Source organism: Sceloporus undulatus, chromosome 6 (genome assembly GCF_019175285.1).
Source record: "Sceloporus undulatus isolate JIND9_A2432 ecotype Alabama chromosome 6, SceUnd_v1.1, whole genome shotgun sequence".
Lineage (NCBI taxonomy): Eukaryota > Metazoa > Chordata > Lepidosauria > Squamata > Phrynosomatidae > Sceloporus > Sceloporus undulatus.
In genome coordinates this window covers 19,948,315-19,969,068 of record NC_056527.1, presented here as the reverse complement: position 1 = coordinate 19,969,068, position 20,754 = coordinate 19,948,315, and the positions used below count along the sequence as shown (strand labels likewise).

Genomic DNA, 20,754 nt, shown 5'->3' with positions numbered 1-20,754 from the left:
CAAGTATCAGGTATGGGAGATAGGCTTTGTCACATACGCAGAGGAGAATAATGCTGAGGTTTTAAGAGGCAGGTTTTGTGATCTATGTAGCTCAGCGTAAATGCAGGTTGCAGTTTCTGTCAATCCCAAATCATCTTTAGTGATGAGAGACAGAAAGTCTTGGAAACATTAAATGGCATTCTTTTCAGTGTGACAGTACAGTAAAAAATGCTATGATATACACAGTTCACTGAACAAAATGTCACACAGGAGCAAATGGTGTAAGAAACTGTTTTATTATAGTTTGAAGTTTAAAAGAAAATAACAAATTCAGTGAGGAAGAAGATCAATCCTCTCTAAACCAGTGACAGAAGCAGTTCTGTGAAGAGATGTATCCAACTGAATCCTGATTCTTGTAATAACATCTGTGCTTATTTTGGAGTGCAGTGCTCAAATGAGTTCAAATTTCAAAGTCCACCATGATAAAAGCTGCCTGGGAAAGCAGACCACCTAAACTGCACACAATTAGATACAAACAATTGACAGAGTTCAATTTCTTCAATGCTATTCTGAGTTAATAACAAGAATTTTATTCCAGTTTTACATTCTGGAAAGGAATGCCAGAAGGTTTCACCAAACCCATGAGAATGATGGTGGTGGAAGAAATAATGAGGCTCATATCTTGTACATGCCTTTGAGGAATACATACACACTAGCAATGAATAGCCTTGGAAATGGCTGATTAGAAAGATTTCTCTGAGACAGTTAATTTAGAAAAAAAAAATTATCCAGGGCTCTGGCCACATGCATAAATGAGATAACTTTCTTGTGATCTTAAGGACAGAAAACATGGCAGTGAGATAAGTACTTGAGCAGTTTTGGTCAGAGGCAAAAGACTATGACATATGCAACTCCAAAAAACAAGGGAGCTAAAGTATGACTGTTGCTGGAGTTTATTACAAAATCCACTGGGAATCAAGCATGCATTACATCAGAAGGAATAAATAATATGTTTGCACATTAATAAGAAGCATATTAAAAAGGGATTTAATGTGTTTCTCACTCTGTTGACACATCTGGTTTCCTGGAGCTTCCTTGTGTTTTGAGGATCAAAGCTGCCCTATAAGCAAGAATGATCAGGGAATGCTAGCATTTGTATGACTCTTGGCTGAATTAAAATCCCGTTACGGCTGCTAAAACATTCTGTGGGTGATGATTTCAGCAATCTGTCTGTTCCTTCTGTAAATTCATAATTTCAAATCCATATTCTTTGTGCCTCTGTCTTGGTTCCTTTTGGGCTTGCATATGAGCTCTGCTGATGGCATGTTCCCATCATATTATGCCAGATTAAGTTTAGCAGAGCTGTTAGGTCAAGCAGAGCCATTCTCTGGGTCCAAGGCCAATGGGAGGAGATGGCTCTGGATGGTGTGACCAAAGCCAGTGTCTTAGAGGCAGTAACCTCACCTCACCACCCACATCTTCACTCTCTCCACAGCTGAGAAATGAATGAATGACAAAAACAAACAACTGTTAGAGAGTGGAGAGATCTACAGTCCACCTCTTTGCAGGTGCATCACTGTACAAGAACTCATGTGGCTGTATGTCTGTAGTGCCAGCGGCACCATGGGTTCCCCGCAACATTTGCTCCAATTGCATCAATAATAGTCCAGCCTTTGCAATGACTTTGAGGAGCTGGTTTATTTCATTTCACTCCTCATTTCATGTTCTCCATGCAGAGTAGGCAAAGAAAGAAAAAACCCAAAGCTGGCTGCACACCAGGAGACCAGTGGGAGGGAGACAAAGCAGCTGTTCTTTGAACATGTCTACCTACATGGAGAAAAAAAATAGAGAGAGAAATGCAGCATCATTTTCTCCATGCAGAAATGATCACAAAACAGTCATTCCCTACCTCTTCCTGCATTGAGGAAGTTACCATGATGATGTCAAGGGCAACCTTCAGGCAGGCTTACTCCTTACAAAACCTGGAAAAGTTCTTTTCTACAATCGCCAGAGTCCTCTAGTCAGCATGACCATGTCTGGAGAACATTGCTATAAATCCTACTCATTCTGCCCCTCCAAAACAGCAGGAAGATACACGCTTATGGCTTTCTATCAACACTGTCCAAAATATTCTCCAGGTGAACTGCATCTTTTGAGCAATGCCAGCCCATGAAATTTTGGGCACTTGAAATGAAGGACAAGGTACCTCCCTTCTGTTCCATTCTATATACAAAAGTGGCCTAAGTAGCAGCTCAACTTTATTTTATCACTGGCAATGGAGAGTGTCCTGCATCATACCTGAAGGAACAGGTAGACTTCATAGTATTTGATAGTATTTACTTTCTGTGTCAGGAGAACTGCAAGAGCCACCAGCCAGAACCTGATACAAAACGTGCACACTTTGAATTAAAGAATTATGAGCCTAGGAATGAGTACCAGAACAGAAATGAGCTCACTTTTCACACAACAACCCACTCCCTGTAATTTTTATAATTTCAGGGGAGGGGGTCAACAAAGAGATCTTGTTTCCGTTGTTGAGAGAGTGGGAATCCAGTTCTCTGAGCAGCTCCCCCTTTTGAAACACTGAATGGTCTGTGCAGGATCATGATCAGGATCAGTAGCCTTCACTCAGATATAAGAAGAAGGACAGTCAGTTATCTCCTGAAGGCTCTTGTTATCTCCAGAGTTGGGAATATCATACAGAACATGCAGCACTTCAGGACCAGATTCAACTTCCTTATACATCACAAGCTTTTCAATGCAGACAAGTCATAATCCTTTGAAAATTAGACTGACAGTGGAATTATTGACTGGCATTTGCTGTATTATTGACCAGCATTGCTCTCAAGGTCGATTCTTGCTTGCAGATATTTCCAGCTGGTTCAACATATGTGAGGTTTTTAACTCAGTAATTTTTTTTTATTAATGTCACTCGGTAATTGTTTCTAACATAACAGAATTACAACTGTTACCAAATAACACTCATATGTAGCAATAGACAAATAATTCACTGCTATAGTTGTTGCTGTTGTAGGCCTTTAGGTCATTTCTGACTTATGGTGACCCAAAGGAGAACCTATCACAGGATTTTCGTGGCAAGATTTATTCAGAGGGGTTTGCTTTTGCCTTCCTCTGAGGCTGAGAGAGTGTGACTTGCCCAATGCTGGGTTTTCAGAGCAAGGATTCAGACCTTGGTCTCCAGGGTCATATTTCAACTCTCAAGCCACTACACCATGCTGGTTTGCATATGCTACTTTAAATAGTTCTTTTAATCTGTTAATCAGAGCCAGAGTGGTGTAGTGTTTTGAGCATTGGGCTGACTCTGAAAACCAGAGTTCGAATCTCAACTTGGTCATATAAACCCACTGGGTGACCTTGGGCAAGTCACACACTCTCAGCCTCAGAGGATGGTGATGGCAAACTCCCTCTAAAGAAACTTGCTAAGAAAACCCAATGATAGGATTGCCTTGGGGTCACCATAAGTTGAAAAGGCACACAGCAACAACACAAATCTGTTATTAATCACCTAAAAAAACTCACTGCAAAATTCTACATCAGCCAGATTCTACATAATATAACTATCAGGTAACTTCATGTTTCAGTAAACCACCTAGTTTCCTCTTGAATGAATGGACAGGTTGTTGGATGCATTGGGAGGCTATATTAAATGCTATCCTAAATTGTTAGAGCAAAATTGTGAATTGGAAGATATCACAAGGGCCATTGGGTCCAACCCCTTGCCATGCAGGAATACACAATCAATGCACCTCCGACAGAAGGCCATCCTGCCTCTGTTTAAAAACCTCCAAAGAAGGCGATTCCATCACACTCCAATGTAGCATATTCTACTGTCTAACAGCTCTTACTCTCAGGAGGTTTTTCCTAATGTTGGCCCCATACAGACAGGCCAAAATAAAGCTGCTTTGGGTCACTTTGGAGGTATGCTGTTTAAACGACGCATACATCCTAAGAGTCTGGAAGCCACACCAAAGCCAACTTTGGCACAGCTTTTGGCCTCTTACGATGCATGTGTCATTTAAACAGCACACCTCCAAAGTGACCTGAAGCAGCTTGATTTTGGCCTGTCTGTACTGGCCCATTGAATCTCTTTTCCTGCAGTCCTAGTCTCTGAAGCAGTAATGTGTTGGTTCAAAATCCTTTAAGATTATTCAAAAATGGCTGAAAGCAGTCCAATTCCATCACATATTGAAACAACAGGGGGGAAATACTTGTTTTTTAAAATATTGTTGTAACAATTATACCAATTGTTTGCGGGTTTTTTAATTAACAAATTACAGATAACAAATTCACTGGTAACAGATTACTCCTAGCTCCTGCAAATTCCAGTGACCAATCAAAAATCCCATTTGGCTAGCCCTGCTTTTAAAGTACAACCCAGACAGCTTCACTCTGAAAATGATCATATTTGTGACAGTGACCAGATCCAAAACCAGCCAGTCCTCCAGTCTAACCTGTTTTGGGTCTGTATTGCCTTGCAGATCAGGAGATCATTCTTATGAATCACAGCCATGCTATTTTTTCCTGATTCCAAAAGCACATGCTCCTCTTTGACTCAGCCAACTTGTGAAAAATTATTGCATCAGGAGTTCATTGCATTTCTTGTGCAAGTAAAATTACTTCCCTTTTGTCCTTGTGCCTGTTAATGCTACTGAGCAGTTCTTTCACAAGCAGGAAGACATTACATAGAAAGATTCATCAAGCTGCCTGCCTTGGGATACACACAGCACTTTATCATGAAAAGAATGCTGGACTATACAGTTGCTCTTCCTGGTCTGGGAACCACATCAGTTATTTACAGCGAGTCCAGAGATGCTACCTTGAAAATATCCTAATTTGAGACTTAAAAGAGCTGCCACGAACATGTTCTGCTATGGACATTTTGGTGCCAGATACAGAAAATTCAAACAGCAGTTTTTCAATGCATCTCAGCTCTATGGTGATAAAATGTTGGCTGGCATTCAGTATGAGACCCGTGTCCTTCAGTGCGTGAAAAACTGAATAGCTTTGCAATGTCTGTCTTCGCCTAGGGGCTGTTGTGCCAATGCAATATACAGGCATCTATGGTGCATGGTAGCCAATGGAGTGACTGATGTGCCATGGCATTCCATTATGAGCACCAGGACACCAGATAGGAAATATGGGACCACAAGAGAAGAATTCATTGTCCATCAGAAGTGCCTGAAGCATATTGGAGCAGCACTCTTGCCAGTGCCTGGATGTACATCGTCACAATTCACTAACTGTGATAACATTTTTATAGGGCCGAAAGCCAGGCTTATTTAATAAAAAACAAATGATAAAACACAACCTCATAAAATACTAAAATAATACACTACTACACTAAAAACAAAATCCGCATCAGTTACTACCCATCTCAGACACCGTAGGTATATTCAGCAACTTAATCTAGCAGGATCCTGAACATCACGTTTCTGCAATGCAGCTACAGATTTGCAAAGTTACAATATGTAGACTGTGATGTAAGATTTCAGCCATAATAATTTTAAAATAGACCATTTGCTACCTGGTACTATCACCTCACATCTGTCAGCTGAGGGCTGCTGCATCACTCTGTCTAAACGAAAAAGCACACGCTCTCCTGGGGCAATGAAAAAGCACTAGCTCATCTTAACCCAAAATGAACTCTCCCACTCAGTTTTGGAGTGATGCCTTTTGTTGCATTTTCATCTCCTGTGTAACTTCAAGTTCTGGCCCATCTTCTGTACAGCTCTGAAATGGCTGGGATCAACCAGCTTTTTTTTGCCTTATCACATTATCTGAAACTTTGGAGCATGGATAAGACTATATGAAGGCAGAATGTTCAACAACAGAATGAATTTCTGAGAAAATAGATTTTGTGTTCCTTAGTCTTCATTTAATTTTTATGGAATAGGGGGATTGCTTGGGACCATCCCGAGAGGTGGCTAAGAGTCCTTGATAACCTAGACATTGTTTGCTGGAGAAAAAAAGCAATTTTAAGTATGCGCAAGTAATATTATTTATTTCTGCCACATCCTGCATTCTGCTGGTTTTCAAAGGTATAGCCATGTTAGACTGTAGAATCAGAATGTAGAGAGATCTTGTAGCACCTTTGAGACTAACCAAAAGAAAGAAATTGGGTAGCATGAGCTTTTGTAGACTTCAGTCTACTTCCTCAGATGCCTTTTATTGCTGGCTTTGTTAAGGTTGCTGGGACCAACATCTAAAGGGTCATATCCATTCTAGTGACATTTCCCCCTTGGTACACAGGTTTCTTGTCCAGACACCTATTCAGACTTTCACACTCAGACTGGAATAGGCTTGCCATATCCCGGCAACAACCAGGACTATCCTGGGTTTTTAGGGCTTCGCACAGTCCCGTCCTGGCTTGCCCTAATTTCCTGGGTGTCTGCACGCGAGCACGGCTGACCAGGGGCTCAGCTGCGCAGGGCTCCAGGCTCCCTCTCCTTTTATAATGGAGAGGGTGAGCATGCTGCGCAGGAGCCTGGGCAGGGGGCGGGCTCTGCCGGTCTGCCTGCCCTGCCCCCATTGGAGGCGGTGCCGTGGTCAGGGCTCCGGCCACGGCCTCCTCCGGCCTTGGCGAGGCTTCAGAGGTGGCTTTGTCCTACATTTTGTCCTACATTTTTTCTATGTTTGTCTCGGTTTGGTGGTAGCAAATTATGGCAACCCTAGACTGGAAGAACTATGCCAGTTAGTGAACATGCCACTTTTGTATTTAAGGATAATTTTTTTTTCTCATTTTGCATACCCATGGGCTTCATATTAATCCTGGTAGTACAAGATATAACTGTACAATCATTAAAAGAAAGCATTTTATTTCAACATCAGAAAGTATGAACAGGAGGATAATTAAAATTGGGGTCCCATGTGCTTGCTCATTCAGAGCTGCAATAAAATGCAAGAGTTTTTAGCCCCAGTCCCTGGGACACAGCATAACTCAGGACTTAACAGTCCTTGCCTAACTTCAGTCATTTAGCCTCTACTCCCCCTTCTGGTTTAAAATTGTATTTTTTCTTTTTTAAAAATCCCATTTAAACACAATACAAAATCTTAGGAGTTTATCAGACAAGGGAAATTGGAAGTATAATCCAATGGCAATCTGAACGCAATCATGGGGTTTAACGTTATTGCGTGATAGACTGCCACATGCAAATTCGGGCAATGGCATGCTATTTTTGGGCAATGGGAAGTCAGTTCAAATGCAATGAGCATTCACGTAATTTCACTAAACTAGCGACTTTACGTGAATGCGTTTTGGCCCCACTTTGTTTTCATTCAAAATTAAGAGAAATTCCTCCTGTGTGATAAACTCCTTAGAATTGCACTCTTCTTCCAATTTCTTGTTCGCTGGTCTTTCTAACAAATGCTCTACTAGAAATTAGTGTACTTAATTGCTTTTTCACAGTAACACTGAAACTAGAATTCTGATGGTTAATCCCAACTAGAGTGGACCCACTGAATCAAGTGTTGAATGCTAAATCAACATATAGTTAAATCCTACTGAGTCAATGGGTTTTTCTCTGTGAGCAGCAACAATAGAATTTAGGCCTATACCACATTTTATAGAATCATAGAGTTGGAAGAGACCTTTTAGTCTATAATACTTGCATTCAAGCCAAGAGCTAACAACCTGGCACTAGACAGAGGGCCAAAACATTAAATTAGTTATATTTAAGTCCTGTTGATTTCAATGGGCACCACATTGCAACTAACTTTTTACATTGATATCTATGAAAATTAAGTACCAATTTGTCTAGATCAATTCTGCTGTGTTTGCCATTGAGGCTTTAATGTTCCATGTTCAAAGTTTTTTTAATATTTGGTCTAAAGAGTGGCACAAAACAACATTAGGTCTTGGTCTTTAAAATATCTGCTCTATTGAATAGTATGAAAATTCAGTCGCCTAAAAGCAGTCTACAGTTATGCTTAATAATGATAAAACATAGGCTATGGAGTAAAGAAACTTGGGTAAGGCCTACTGCTTCATTGCTTTGCTTTGCTTTGAGTTTTGCACAGTGGTGCTTTCAGAAGAACAGAAGCATTTCTGAAGCCTCTGAGACAATGCATCCTAGACCTCATGCTCTATGGTAACCAGGGAAACACAAGCAAGATGAAATGATAGTAAAGCCTTTCTCATCTTTCTCCATACCTCCTTCCACTTCCACCAGTTTCACATGTAATTGTTTGCGTTTGTCATAAGATTGGTGTTTTCAGAGCATACGCTCAACTTTGGTCTTCACTGCACTTTGTAGAAATGAGTCCCATCCTTTCACAACACCCCAGTCACAACATCTTTTCTCCACCCTCACCTTAAAAACCTATCATGGAAATACAGACGATACATGCATTTGCTATTATTTTACTTTAGGAAATAAATTAATTTATGTCGCAATCCTTTATACTTACTTGGGATATGAGTCTCACTGAATGCAGTCTGTCAAGTTCCAACACATCACTGCAAGATTTAAAAGCATTCTGCAATGCAGTTGAAATAATAGTGGTGGGTCAAGGACCCTTCTCAAAAGCAGTAACAATGAAAGCTGATGCTGAACAACTACCTCTATTAGTGTTTATATATGGGCACATAAAAGAAAAATAAAGAACTATATCAATTTGTGATATATGGCACTTCAAGATCACAATCAATATTGCAAATGAGGGTATGTTCCAATAGACACCACTGAACATTGCCCATGCTGGTTGGGATGAATTAATAAAACAGCCAGCCATGAAGTTGCTAACCCCTTAATGGTGTGAGTCTGTGCATATCTAATTCCCTGAGACAATCCCAAAAGTCATTACTGAACCGATGCTCTAAGACTCTGTAGAAACCATAAATTCCTTACGCCATCTGGTGATAAAAGCAGAGGTTGTGTTTACAAGCCTTAAGGTGATTGTTTAAATGGGGGGGGGGGGGGGTTTGAAATGCATGTTGTATTTTCTCTTCCGCCTCTTCTCCCAAGTAGGCATGCTTTGGTTTTGATCATTATTCCCTGCATTTCTCTCCAAGCTCTTCTTGTCCCCTAGTGGAACAATGCTTGCCTTGTTTCCATTCAGCGACCTGACGCAAAGATTAACACGCTTGAGTGACTGTTTCACTACACTCCATTGTGCTCATTCCCCTCAACTGGTGATGCTGTCGGGGCAGACAGAGAAGGCCAACAGGACTGGCCTTCAGCTGCTATGCTGGACACGGCCCTTTGCTTTTTACTCCCCCCCCCACACACACACACATACACACAAACACACCCTGCTGATACAGAAGATCTGAAACTAGCAAGAAACTGAAATGTAGAAGAGTCATTGTTTTTACAAATTATAGACGACCTTGAATACATGGGCTGAACTCCTTCACGCAAAGCAAAACAATACATTACAGTGGTCCCTTCACATTTGCTGGGGTTACGGGTGAAGGACCCTGTGAATGTGGGGGAAAACGCAAATAAAGAAACGCTATTCTTTTTACTCGAGAGAACACTTCTCCAGCAATTTCCAGGTCCTCCAGCACAACTCTAAGGTCAACATTCATCAGAGGTTGATCATAGAATCATGCTGGAGGACCTACAAATGCCTAGAGGAGTTTTTTCTTTATGAACCTCTAGCTTCTCCAGCTCATCTCTATGGTCGTCTTCCGGTAGTGTTGCACTGGAGGACCTAGAGATTCCAAAGAGAACATGTGAAAGTCTAAGCCGCGAATGTGGAAGGCCAGTTATAGAAGATCAAGTCAAAAAAACAAACATTCTGTTTGTACAGGACTTAGCAAATGCCAATGTAAAATCATTCTAACATGAATCAACAACGATGTTCTTACACAACAATGATGTGCTTACACAATGCGCTTACATAGAGGGTCATGTAAAAATCTATTAGCCTTTTCTGTACTATTTACATTCTCCACCAGGTGTAAGCCAATTGTGGCCTCCAGGTGTATTGGGCCTAAGGCTCCCATCAGCCCTCAACATAAGACTGTACTGCCTAGGCTTGATGTCAGTTTTAAGCTGAAAAAGATCTGGATGGGCAGTTGCCGCCCCCATCTCAAACAAAGGTCCACTCAGTAAAAGCTTCCCAGCTGCAAAAAGGAAGAGGGAACACCTTTGTGTGAATAAAATTTCTAAGAACTGATGTTTAAGTTGGGTTTTCTTCATCCTCCCCTTCTCCTTTTCTCCTCATGTTATGGCTTCTAGCTTTTAAGTATATGCCCAAGGACCATCTTGTTTTACTGCTTGTATATATGCTACTTTGGAAGTCTTTTCAGGTCATGAGTGACATAAAAATGTTTAAACTCAAGCCATCATGAATAAATTCATAACCTAAGACATTATACTGTCTTTTCTAACAGACATAAGGACATAAATATAAGCTAGTTCGTTTTTCAAAATATATTTCTGACTTATTCTTGAAATGGGAAGACCGATTTATTTTTCTCAAGTGCCTTGAGCACAGCTTCAACTTCACTTCCTAAAAGTGTGGGTTCAACTTCAAATTATTCTTCCTTGAATGAATCTGTCATCCTTCCCTTTTATATAGTTCCTCAGTGTATTGTTTCCATCAGTTTTTTATTTGATGGAAACAAAACATTTGAGTCGGTCATGTAATGTGTTCTTCTGCCGGTTGCTTAGTTTGAATTTCCCTTTGATTTCTCAGATCTTGTGAAAGAGGTCTATTGTTCTGCCATTTTTGTGGTCATCTATATTTCTGTATTGATTATTATGGTAGTTCTCTTTGTCCATGTGCACAAGTCACTGAATGTTTACATTTTACATTTGCTTCTCGTCTGTCCTCAACTGCTTGAAGAGTTTCTGTCATCTACTGTTGCTTCCCCTTTCTTTCTTATTGCAGATAGTGTCATTCTGCAATGTCCCTGGCTTCAGTCGAGTTCATCTGTTTCTATCAATTAGGCTAAATAGTGCACTTTATTTAAGTTTTTTACCTCTACAGGAATGTTCTTCAGATCGTAGTTTGGCATGATGGTTAGTTTAATGTTCTTCTTTAGACCAGAAACAGATTGTGGCACAGACCATGAACTCAAAAATAAATGGTCTGTGCCACAATCTGTTTCTGGTCTTGTTTTTACACAGAGAATGAAGCTCCTGTAAAATACTGTAATTATGTTTCATTCCTATCCATTTTAGCTTACTCACCCCAAGTATAACAGTGTTTATACATTCCATTTCTTGTTTTACTATGTCTAGCTTCCCTCAATTCATACATCTCACAATTTTCCTGTAGCATTTGTAGTGCAGCTTTGAACTTTTCTCAGCATGTCAACAGCTGAACACCTTTTTGGTTTGAGTCCAGTTGTATCATGTGCTTGGATGCCTTATGAAGTATGAGATGACAGAACCCTGGGTAAAGGGGCTTACAATCAAAAATTGGAGAAGAGTTAAAAAGAAATAGAAGGTAAAGGTAAATGGGGGGGGGGGAGGAGAGATTTCAACCTTTGTTGGTATTCACCAGGAGTTGAAAGGAGGCATTCTGTTCATCAACAGAATTGCCACAAGAGTAGGTAATTTGTGACCCTCCAAATGGTGCTGGACTACAAGTCTCATCAATCCTAATCACTGTAGATAATCATGAGGGATCATGGGAGCTGTACTTTTAAGAACATTGGGAGACAGGAAGGAATCTGCCCATCCTTGAGCTAAAGCTGTATTTGATCTCAACTGTATTAAGCAAGTTTGGAGACAGAGGCACATGGAGGGCCCTGTATAACCCCATCCATGGTATTACTGCAAGGCAGTGGCTTTCGAGACTGTGGTGACTGTAGGGTACATTCCAAAGGGTGGCAGGTTGAAACAGCAACTAGCCCACAGTGAACACAGTTTGAAGCATTTGAAATAACTTTTAGCATAAAGATTTGGAAAGTTAATTATATTTAAGGCCTGTTCTATTTGTGTCCTTCAAACTGGGATTGTGTAACTGAAATTTCATCCCTCCCAGCATTAGCTGGAATAACTTCTAGTCCCTGGATATCTGTTTGTTGGCAGATGTTAAAAGCACCAAAGCCTTGCTCCTGCAGAGTGGAAAGCCCACCACGTCCCCTCCTTTACATTTTAAGGACAGATGTAGTCTAGACAGTCTTCTGAAGATCCAGCAGAAGTGAGGGTCTTTCAAAATCTTTGATAGGAAATGTAGCAGTTTGCAAGACTCAAATGTTTTGTTTACATGCATTATTTATCACTCCAGTTAGGTAAGAGGCAGACATGAAAGATGAGCCTTTTAGTTTCTTCAATAATTTAGCCAGGCTTCCTCTGCCTGCTTTTCCCACAGATGCAAGCCAGAATTAAAGAAAATTCTGTTTCTATGGTTACAAAGACCTGCCTGAAGCCAGAAGAGTGTATAATCAATAAAACATGTCTGATGCCTCCTGAAGTCAGGCACTTTCACTAGCCATAAAGTCTGCTGAAAAGCCATTCCATCATCCTCTTCCTAGCAGTGGCAATTCGTTCCATCAGGTAATACCAGAGGAAAAGAGGGAATGCAAGGTTACTCAGCTCTGCTAAAACACAAGTAACCTGTAACTACCTTCCTGCTGACTATTCTAGCTGGTCACTGTAGGAACTAATGCCTGAATTTCATTCCCCCCCCCCATCGTATTCCAATCCATTTTCTTCTGTCGTTTTAGATTCTAGGCCTATGGGTAGGGATTATATTAATACTGACCTTTGTAAAGTAAGCTAGGACAGGGTAAAGCAACACTTAAAATAAAATAAAAAACAAACCCAAAAAACCTTGCCAAGGAACCAAGGCCTGTTAGACTGCCAAAATAAAGCTACTTTGGGTCTCTTGGGAGGTATGCTATTTAAATGATGCATGGGTCCTAAGAGTCCGGAGGTCGCGCCAAAGCCACACTCCATTCCTAAGCACTGGAGTGCAGCTTTCGTGCAGCTTCTGGATTCTTAGGACCCATGCATAATTTAAATAGCATACCTCCAAAGAGACCCGAAGCAGCTTTATTTTGGCAGTCTGTAACAGGCCTTAGAGATAATTCCAGAGGGCTATGAATTAGGTGGCATTAGATGTGTCTGGAAGCAAGGTTGTCATGCCTTGATCTGCATATGTGCTGCATAACACTCATGAAAATCAACTTGGAGAATAAAGCTGGAATTTTATTCCCCCTCTCATAGAAAAATAATCAATACAAGCCAAAATGAGTACCTTTACCTAGTGCACAACCTAGAAGTATTTCAGACTTGTAAATACAAGAAACAACTGGTTTCTCGACTTTTCACTACCAAGGAACTTGCATTCAGCTAAGGATGGTGGGGTTTTTGGCAACAGATGGGTTTTATATTTGGAAAAATAGGGCAGGAATAAACTCTTATAGAACATAGCCCAAAAAACCCACAAAAAACTATAGGGCAGTTACTATTTTCCTTTTTCCCAGCAGAAAGTGGGGTTCAAGATACCAAAACGAACCCATCTCAGTTCCCAGTGCAGCCTAATTTGAATGTGTGTACCTTCCTCATATCTTCTGTAAGACCATAACCAGATGCAAATTACATGATTTAAGGTCATTTTTTTTCTTCTCCTACATGCCCCACTCTTATTTCTTTAACATGATTTCCAGCAAAGAGTTACAAAGAAATCAAATGCCAGTCACTCTGGAAATGGTACAAATACAGAAACACAGATTTTAGCACTTTCTTTTGGCCAATATGGCTTTTACTTTTTCCATTTGACAGTGTCACTGTTATTGCTTCAGTGGCTCTGAAATCCATGGCTATATTTGGTTGCGACAGCCTAGAAACCTTAAGTCTCAATTAATCTGGCTCCCCACAACACTCAGCTCAAATCTTAACAATGGATTACTTCAATTTCTGACTTAACAATACTTGCAATTGCCATTCCATTCCCTTTGATTCAGAATGACCTCAGATGCCAGAATCTGCACTACTCAAAATGGAAAACACCATCTGGAACACCTTCCACCAATAATTTTATTTCACAGATTATTCATTTGCACTTATTGGGTCAACATTTTAAAAGGCTTTCAAGTAGGCCACGGTAAAATCTGAAGGAATTCTGGTCACTTTTGCCTCATCAACTGACAAGCAACTTGTTGACAGTGGACTTGGTGTAATCAGTTGCACGTATCCTTGCAATGTACAAAACAGCTAACATCAACTCTTATGCAGAGGTTTCAAATGCTGATACATTATAAAAAGTATGCCTCGAGTTTAGTTTCTTTTTATTGTTTTTCTAGCAACCAAGATATAAAATCTCTTAAATCTGCATCCATGCTTCCATGTCTTTACTTTTATCATTTTTAATGAATGGCTTAAACAATGATTTACAGTATAACTAACAGGAAGGATCACTGCACCCTCTAGTGGGTGATATTTTTTGCTTAATTAGTTGCAAGGCCATTAATTCTATGAGCAGGACCAAAGTTTTCAGCAGAAGTCCCTATAAAATATTCTGAATACATGCAAATAAGTTGCAAACATTTAAACTATGAATTTCAGAGTTGACAGTTATTTTCTTGGTTAAAGTAAGTGGCATTGTTCAAGTCAAGACGCAGCACATTAGTACTAGGAAACCAGACTAAATTTTTGTACTCAAGAGCACATTTCTGTTTGAAGATGGATCAGTGCAGTTCAAATTATTCCATTAACAATATCTTGGTTGACTCAGGTCTTAGGTCTTGTGCTGATTTTATAACCATGAATATTAAAGAAATGGTATCAACACAATAATTTCAGTTAAAATGAAATTAATACATTTTATGAGTCATTCTCATGCATGGTAAAAGTGAGTTAAAGCATGACCTGATCAAATCAATATTCTTCTCTACACATGGAAGAGCTTGCAACTACAAATCAGTCCCTGCAAATCTGCACACGTGTTGAACATTTTCTATGTATTGATGGCCTATCAACATGCCTTACCCACATGATCTGTTCTCTCTTCTTTGACCACTTATATTACTGCAGCGTACTCACATATAAAGACATAAAGTGCTCAAGTTCATACCTACTCACTACTGTGTACTGCCCACAGTGGGGTATTGTATACAACTGATCCTTAACAGAAGAAATGTGTACTGATCAATGATAGACCTTTCTATGTTGTTTATAACAGGTGCAGTGCTACTGAACAGATAGTGACATTTCTATTTCTATGGTGATCTTACATTTAACTAACACTTCTGATCATGTTGCTCCCCAATACTAGAAATGATCTTACCTCAAAATCCTTACATTTTTTTCAATATGCTGTCACTAGGATTTCCAATGGATCCAATTCATCTAGATTTGTGTAACTCTGGGGTGAAGCCGACAGGTGCCAAGGAGTGGGCTCTGGCTGCTCTGGTTAAATTGGGCCAGGACCGTGGTGACTGCATGGCCTGCTCTCAAAGCGGGCTGCTGCCATGGTCTCAAACCAGTCGCCACCAAGAGCCGGATTATCCCAGCTCCTTTTTGTAGCGGCTTCACACTACCTTAGGCAGCCAAGTTGGGATTATTTTTGCTAGATGATTCTGGGAGTTGTAATTCTCCCTCTCCAAAAATACCCACCACCCTCTTCTGAAGAGGAAGAGCCCTCCCCTCCCTCCTTCCAACTGTCATCTTCTGGCCTGGGAGGGAGTGAAAGGACAGGCCCAATGTCATAGAGGCCGGCCTCGATTAATAATAATAATAATAATAATAATAATAATAATAATAATAATAATAATAAATTAAGAAAAAGATTAAGAAAAAGAGCCCTCCCTCCAGTCCATCTGTCTTGGTCCAGGCCTCAGAGAGAAGAATGCTGGACCTGATCCCCTACCCCCCTCACCATTCTTCTCCTTTTGTGTCGTGTCTTTTTAGATTGTAAGCCTAAGGGCAGGGAACTGTCTATTATCCCCTCTGTTGTAAGCCGCCCGGATTCCCAGCTGCTTTGGGTCCATACGTCATTTGAACGCCATGACCCCATAACAGCCAGAAGCTGCTTTATTTGGTCCATTCTTCTTTTCATAGTGGCTGTTTTAGCTTTAAGGCTCTAACCTTGTTAAATCACTGGTATAGTAACCAGGAAGCATGCTTATATTGAACAAATAAAATACGTTTATTAAATACAATTTAATATGGTTATGGATCTTTTATTTTATTTTAATAACTATGAAGCAACTAGCATTAATTCAACCCACAATCCATCCTCAGTCTAACTTTTCATCATTCAGATGATCCCTCTTTGAAAGACTGGGACAGCTGCAAAATCCTAATCCTGTTTTCTTATCCCTTTCACCCTTTCCCCATTATTATCAATGCAATCTGCAATCTGTCCTCACAGTGGCATCATTCCGTTTGGTCCCCCCTTAGAAGTGTCTCCATCCAAATCCTAATCCTGTTTTCTCATCCTTTTTCTGTTTTCCCATTATTCTTAGAGCACCTGTCACTTTTATTCTCTCTGCATTCAACAACCACATACAAATTCATCAAACATTCTATCATTTTCACTCCAGATTCATACACTATCTTGGCCATACTTATCCTCTTATATTGCTTTACTCCACACCAAAACATAAGAACACAACAATAACTTATGTAACATCACAGATACCACTTTCAAAGGTGATGGGGCTTCTCAATGAAGTTTGCTAAAAATTCAAAGATTTTTTTTTATTTAACACACAAAAACATTTACAGCATGCAAGTTGTTAACTATATGGCATCTTCTCCAAACCATTTACTCTTCAGTGCATCCTCATGAATTCAGCATAAACAATTGGCTCCACAGGAAGCCACTTGTCATTTTAAGTCTAAATTAGAGTCAGAGTATTTTATCAGTAAGGTTATGCAAATAATTTAGCTGGTCATCATGAATAAATAGAGTTCTTTATTGTCACTCAGTTCCCACCCTAAATCATTTTTAAAAAATGACCTGGAGGACTGAAAGACTCAAGGACTTTAAAGTGGAACAGCATTGCATTTAAAATTCTATTGCAGTTAAGGTTTTAAATGTACAAAACCAGGTGCTGCCCTGACCATGCAACCTACCACAGGTGAGACAACAAACTGAAATGGGAATTCTTTTTAAAGTCTAAGTTGCAGTTCTTGGTAAACTTCGTAAAAGGTTAAAATAAAAAAACAAGTATAAAAATGATGTACATTTTGAGCTACATGCTAGCTACAGTTTATTTAACTGCTTTATTACACAGCCATGTCAGCACCAAAACCCGTGATACATTACTTACAGGAATGCACTACCATAAACAGCCATGAGAAAATATCCTGCTTCATTTGAATATAATGTCAGGAAACCAGACTTGGAACTGTGTAAAATGAATCGGGACTGAAACTGTATGGCTAATGTTAAGAAAACTGACATAGGCCATTGCAAATGAAAACACAAATATTTCTTAAATACCCTTTTTCCCTTTGTACATATCCCCTCTTACTTTTCCGAAGTGTTTCATCTTAAGTCTGGAGTGTTTAATTCAAGCACAAAAAGAGCTGGCCTACATTATGACCATTTAAACTAGCAAGGGTCTGACTGATTAAAAAATTCAGTTTCTAAAGACTACTATTTTTTAAAAAAAAGACACATCTGAAGTTAAGGAATAGAAAAAAACTACCTTTTCTATTTCTAAGCTCCTCCATAATACAAATACTTTCATTTGTAAAAAAGTTAGTCAAAGAGCTACAGAAAACCTTTCCCTCCCCCAAGTGCCTGTGAATGTTCAGTAGTAAGATATAAAACTGGCATCAACATACTCTGGAAAAGCAATTATTCAGAATGTCTTCACTGTCGCAAAGTTTCTTCTTTTGCCTCCTACCGATCTAGTGACTAACAAGAAAGCATTCTAAAACCTTTGGAATTTATCAAGCAGGAACTCCACATCAAAGGCATTAATTAAACCTCATGGCATGTAGCTTCAAGTGCTCTTTTAGGGAAAAGCTCAACTTTTTAAACCAGGACTAAGGATGTTGCTTACAAAAAAATTTGAAAGGCAGCAAGAAGTCTGACAAGATCTCTGGAGAAATGGATATTTAAATAATTTTTACAAAAAAAATTACAGTACATTTTCAGTGTAGCTCAATTCTCATAACCATTTGACATATCTGGCCATGTTAAACACTTTGTTCTTTTTATCTGGTTGAGTTTGTTCCTAGTAGTCTATCAACTTACATTCTCTTTAAGTTGATTTCTAGGATGAATTAACTATAATAAAAATATGAAGCAATTAATAAAGCGAGAGGTGTTCTACAGTGTCCCGATTTCTTACTACAGCAGTGAACCAAATTCATATAGCTCTGGTCACCACTAAAAGACTCATCAAGATGAAGCAGAATGTTTTCACCTCATCACACTATTCTGTATAGTCAGGAACAGGACAGATGAAAGTCATTGCCAAGTCTTCCCATATAAACTTACATTTACTACTTGCTATACAGTATTAACTCATTATTCTGATAACAGAGTTTTAATCAAGCAGTTAAGTAGCCTCACCAAACAGAAAATTTTTAGTTCCATGTTTTTGAGACATCAGTGCCTGAAGGCAGTCATCATAATCAACCCACAGTAATTGCATACTGTACAAATAAGTTTAGTCTCATATGCTATACAGCCATTTAGGCAAATTTAATGTACAGTGCTGCTCTATTTCAAGAGTGGGCCAAGTAGTGTTACTAAAAGTGGTAAAATTGAAACTTACTTCAGCATTGTTCCACACCCCTAAAACCATTAAATATACATAAATTAAGCAAGGAATTTAAACTAAGATGTTGCTTAACATACATTCAACTTGGCACAGTGCAGACTAAATTTAAGACGTGAAGGACAGATCATGTAATGAGAGCTACATTTTAAGTTACACGTCAATTTTCCAAGAGGAACAAGATTATTCCTAGTTCTGTTTGGGAATCTATCAGCCGAATTCATTGACTGAGGAGAGCTGTACAGACCAGAATAAGTTTATACATTTTTCAAAAAATAATCCTAAAGTCCCCAGGGAGAGACAAATAGAGATCATTGCCATGGAATGACTCTCATTGCGCGATATCCAGTCCTCTTCTTGCTGCATATACATTTCAGCATCTAGAAAAAGCCAAAGAAACTTATGCATAGACCGAAAAATAATGTAACAAAACATTCTAACAATCTCATTATAATATAATATGAACTGTGTTCCTAACACAATTATCTGTAGCAATTTACATATATTCATAACTGTTTAGAAACTAACTTTTCACCATGATTTTAATAAAGATGATGTAAAACCAGAATCTACAGAAAATTCAGGAATCATGACCTTTTACTAATCATTTACTTGCTTAGTAAACCTTTACACATTTTGTTATAGAAACACAGACACATTAATTAGTTAGACCACTCTTTATACAAAACCATTCAGACATTCTGAAAGAGTCGAAGGCTTTATGGCCTGCATCCATAGTTTTTTGTGAGTTTTTCGGGCTATGTGGCCATGTTATAGAAGATTTTCTTCCTGTGTTTCACCATATCTGTGGCTGGCATCTTCAGAGAATGCTTGCCTGGAAAGCATTCTCTGAAGATGCCAGCCACAGATGCTGGCGAAATGTCAGGAGGAAAATCTTCTAGAACATGGCCACATAGCCCGAAAAACTCACAAAAAACTATTCTGAAAGAGAATTCCCATCTAAATTGAACAGAATTAATCTTTTAATTCAGTATTACAGTATTAATTGCTTTTACACACAATATTATTTGTAAAAGATCCAAAGACCAAATTTAATCTTGGTTAGGTAGGTGACATGCTTCCTGTTAGGGCGAGCACATGAAAATGATCAGCACGTGAAAGAAATACTAAATAACTATCTGGGGACAGTTGCAAAATCTCTTTATTTTGCACAAATTAGATTTTATCTAATCAATTTCTAATGTTATCTGAAGATACTCCAAATCCCCTACATACTCTCCTGTACTCATGCATCTATCTGAATTTACAGTAAGGATTCACATACTGTGTTTTCCAAGAAAAAACTACATTGGGCCAATACAGACCGGCACTTTATTCCAGCCTGTACGCAGACTAGGGCTAGATAAGGGCTGAGCGTTTACACGCTCAGAAACCCTAGTCTGCTGCCCAGGCGCCATCTTGGTGTGCGCCATGATGACGACATCTGTTGTGCACAGTGTGTGTTATGACGCCCGTTCTAGGGCACAAATAGGAGCCGCACCTCACAGCTTCTATTTGCACCGGATTGGGGTTGTGAAGTGTGGCTGCCGTGTCCCCAACCCAGCACTTCCAGGTGCAGCATAGAGCCGCCCTGTTACAGTATTTCTATATGCCTTTAAGTTGTTTCTGACTTATGGCAACCCTAAGGAGAACATATCATGGGGTTTTCTTGACAAGATTTGTTCAGAGGCGTTTGTCTTTTCCTTCCTTTGAGGCAACAGAGTGTGATTTACCTAAGGTCACCCAATGGGTTAACATTCAAATCCTGGTCTCTGGAGTGCTGAGCCAATGTTCAAACCACTACACCATGCTGTCTCTCATAAAAAAACTATAAAATGTAGGTTAAAGACAGCACATTTAACAGAATAAATAAATAAAAGGCCAACCTTGGTAATGTAAATTTACACCTTCTCCTGACGTGCACCACCTCCACGTACAGCAACTGGTTGGCTGTTTTGAGTAAAAGCACCTCCCCCACGAATTGCACTTGGATGAGTTGGAGAAGCTGCAGGATGCTGACCAGGACGAATAGGCTTAGCTGCATGAAACAAACCTCAGTATTAAATCTAAAGGCAAAGGTACCTGCCATATTAAGATTGCTTGAAATACAT

At 39.5% G+C, this 20,754-nt stretch overlaps 1 protein-coding gene and 1 long non-coding RNA gene across 2 annotated transcripts in view; both read right to left on the bottom strand.

The window, feature by feature from the left end:
- Window positions 1-256: 256 nt before the first annotated feature.
- Window positions 257-9,258, bottom strand: LOC121932471. The gene is made up of 2 exons (XR_006104360.1): window positions 8,407-9,258; window positions 257-1,806 (listed from the first exon to the last, which is right to left on the bottom strand). It is a non-coding gene; the product is annotated as an uncharacterized LOC121932471 (long non-coding RNA).
- A 7,331-nt stretch (window positions 9,259-16,589) lies between these two features.
- Window positions 16,590-20,754, bottom strand: part of KIF5B (kinesin family member 5B) — a 47,963-nt gene continuing 43,798 nt past the window's right edge. The window contains 2 exon segments of the mRNA XM_042474607.1: window positions 16,590-19,023; window positions 20,530-20,681. Of these exon segments, the coding sequence (XP_042330541.1) occupies window positions 20,545-20,681 (137 nt within the window). The 3' untranslated portion in view covers window positions 16,590-19,023; window positions 20,530-20,544.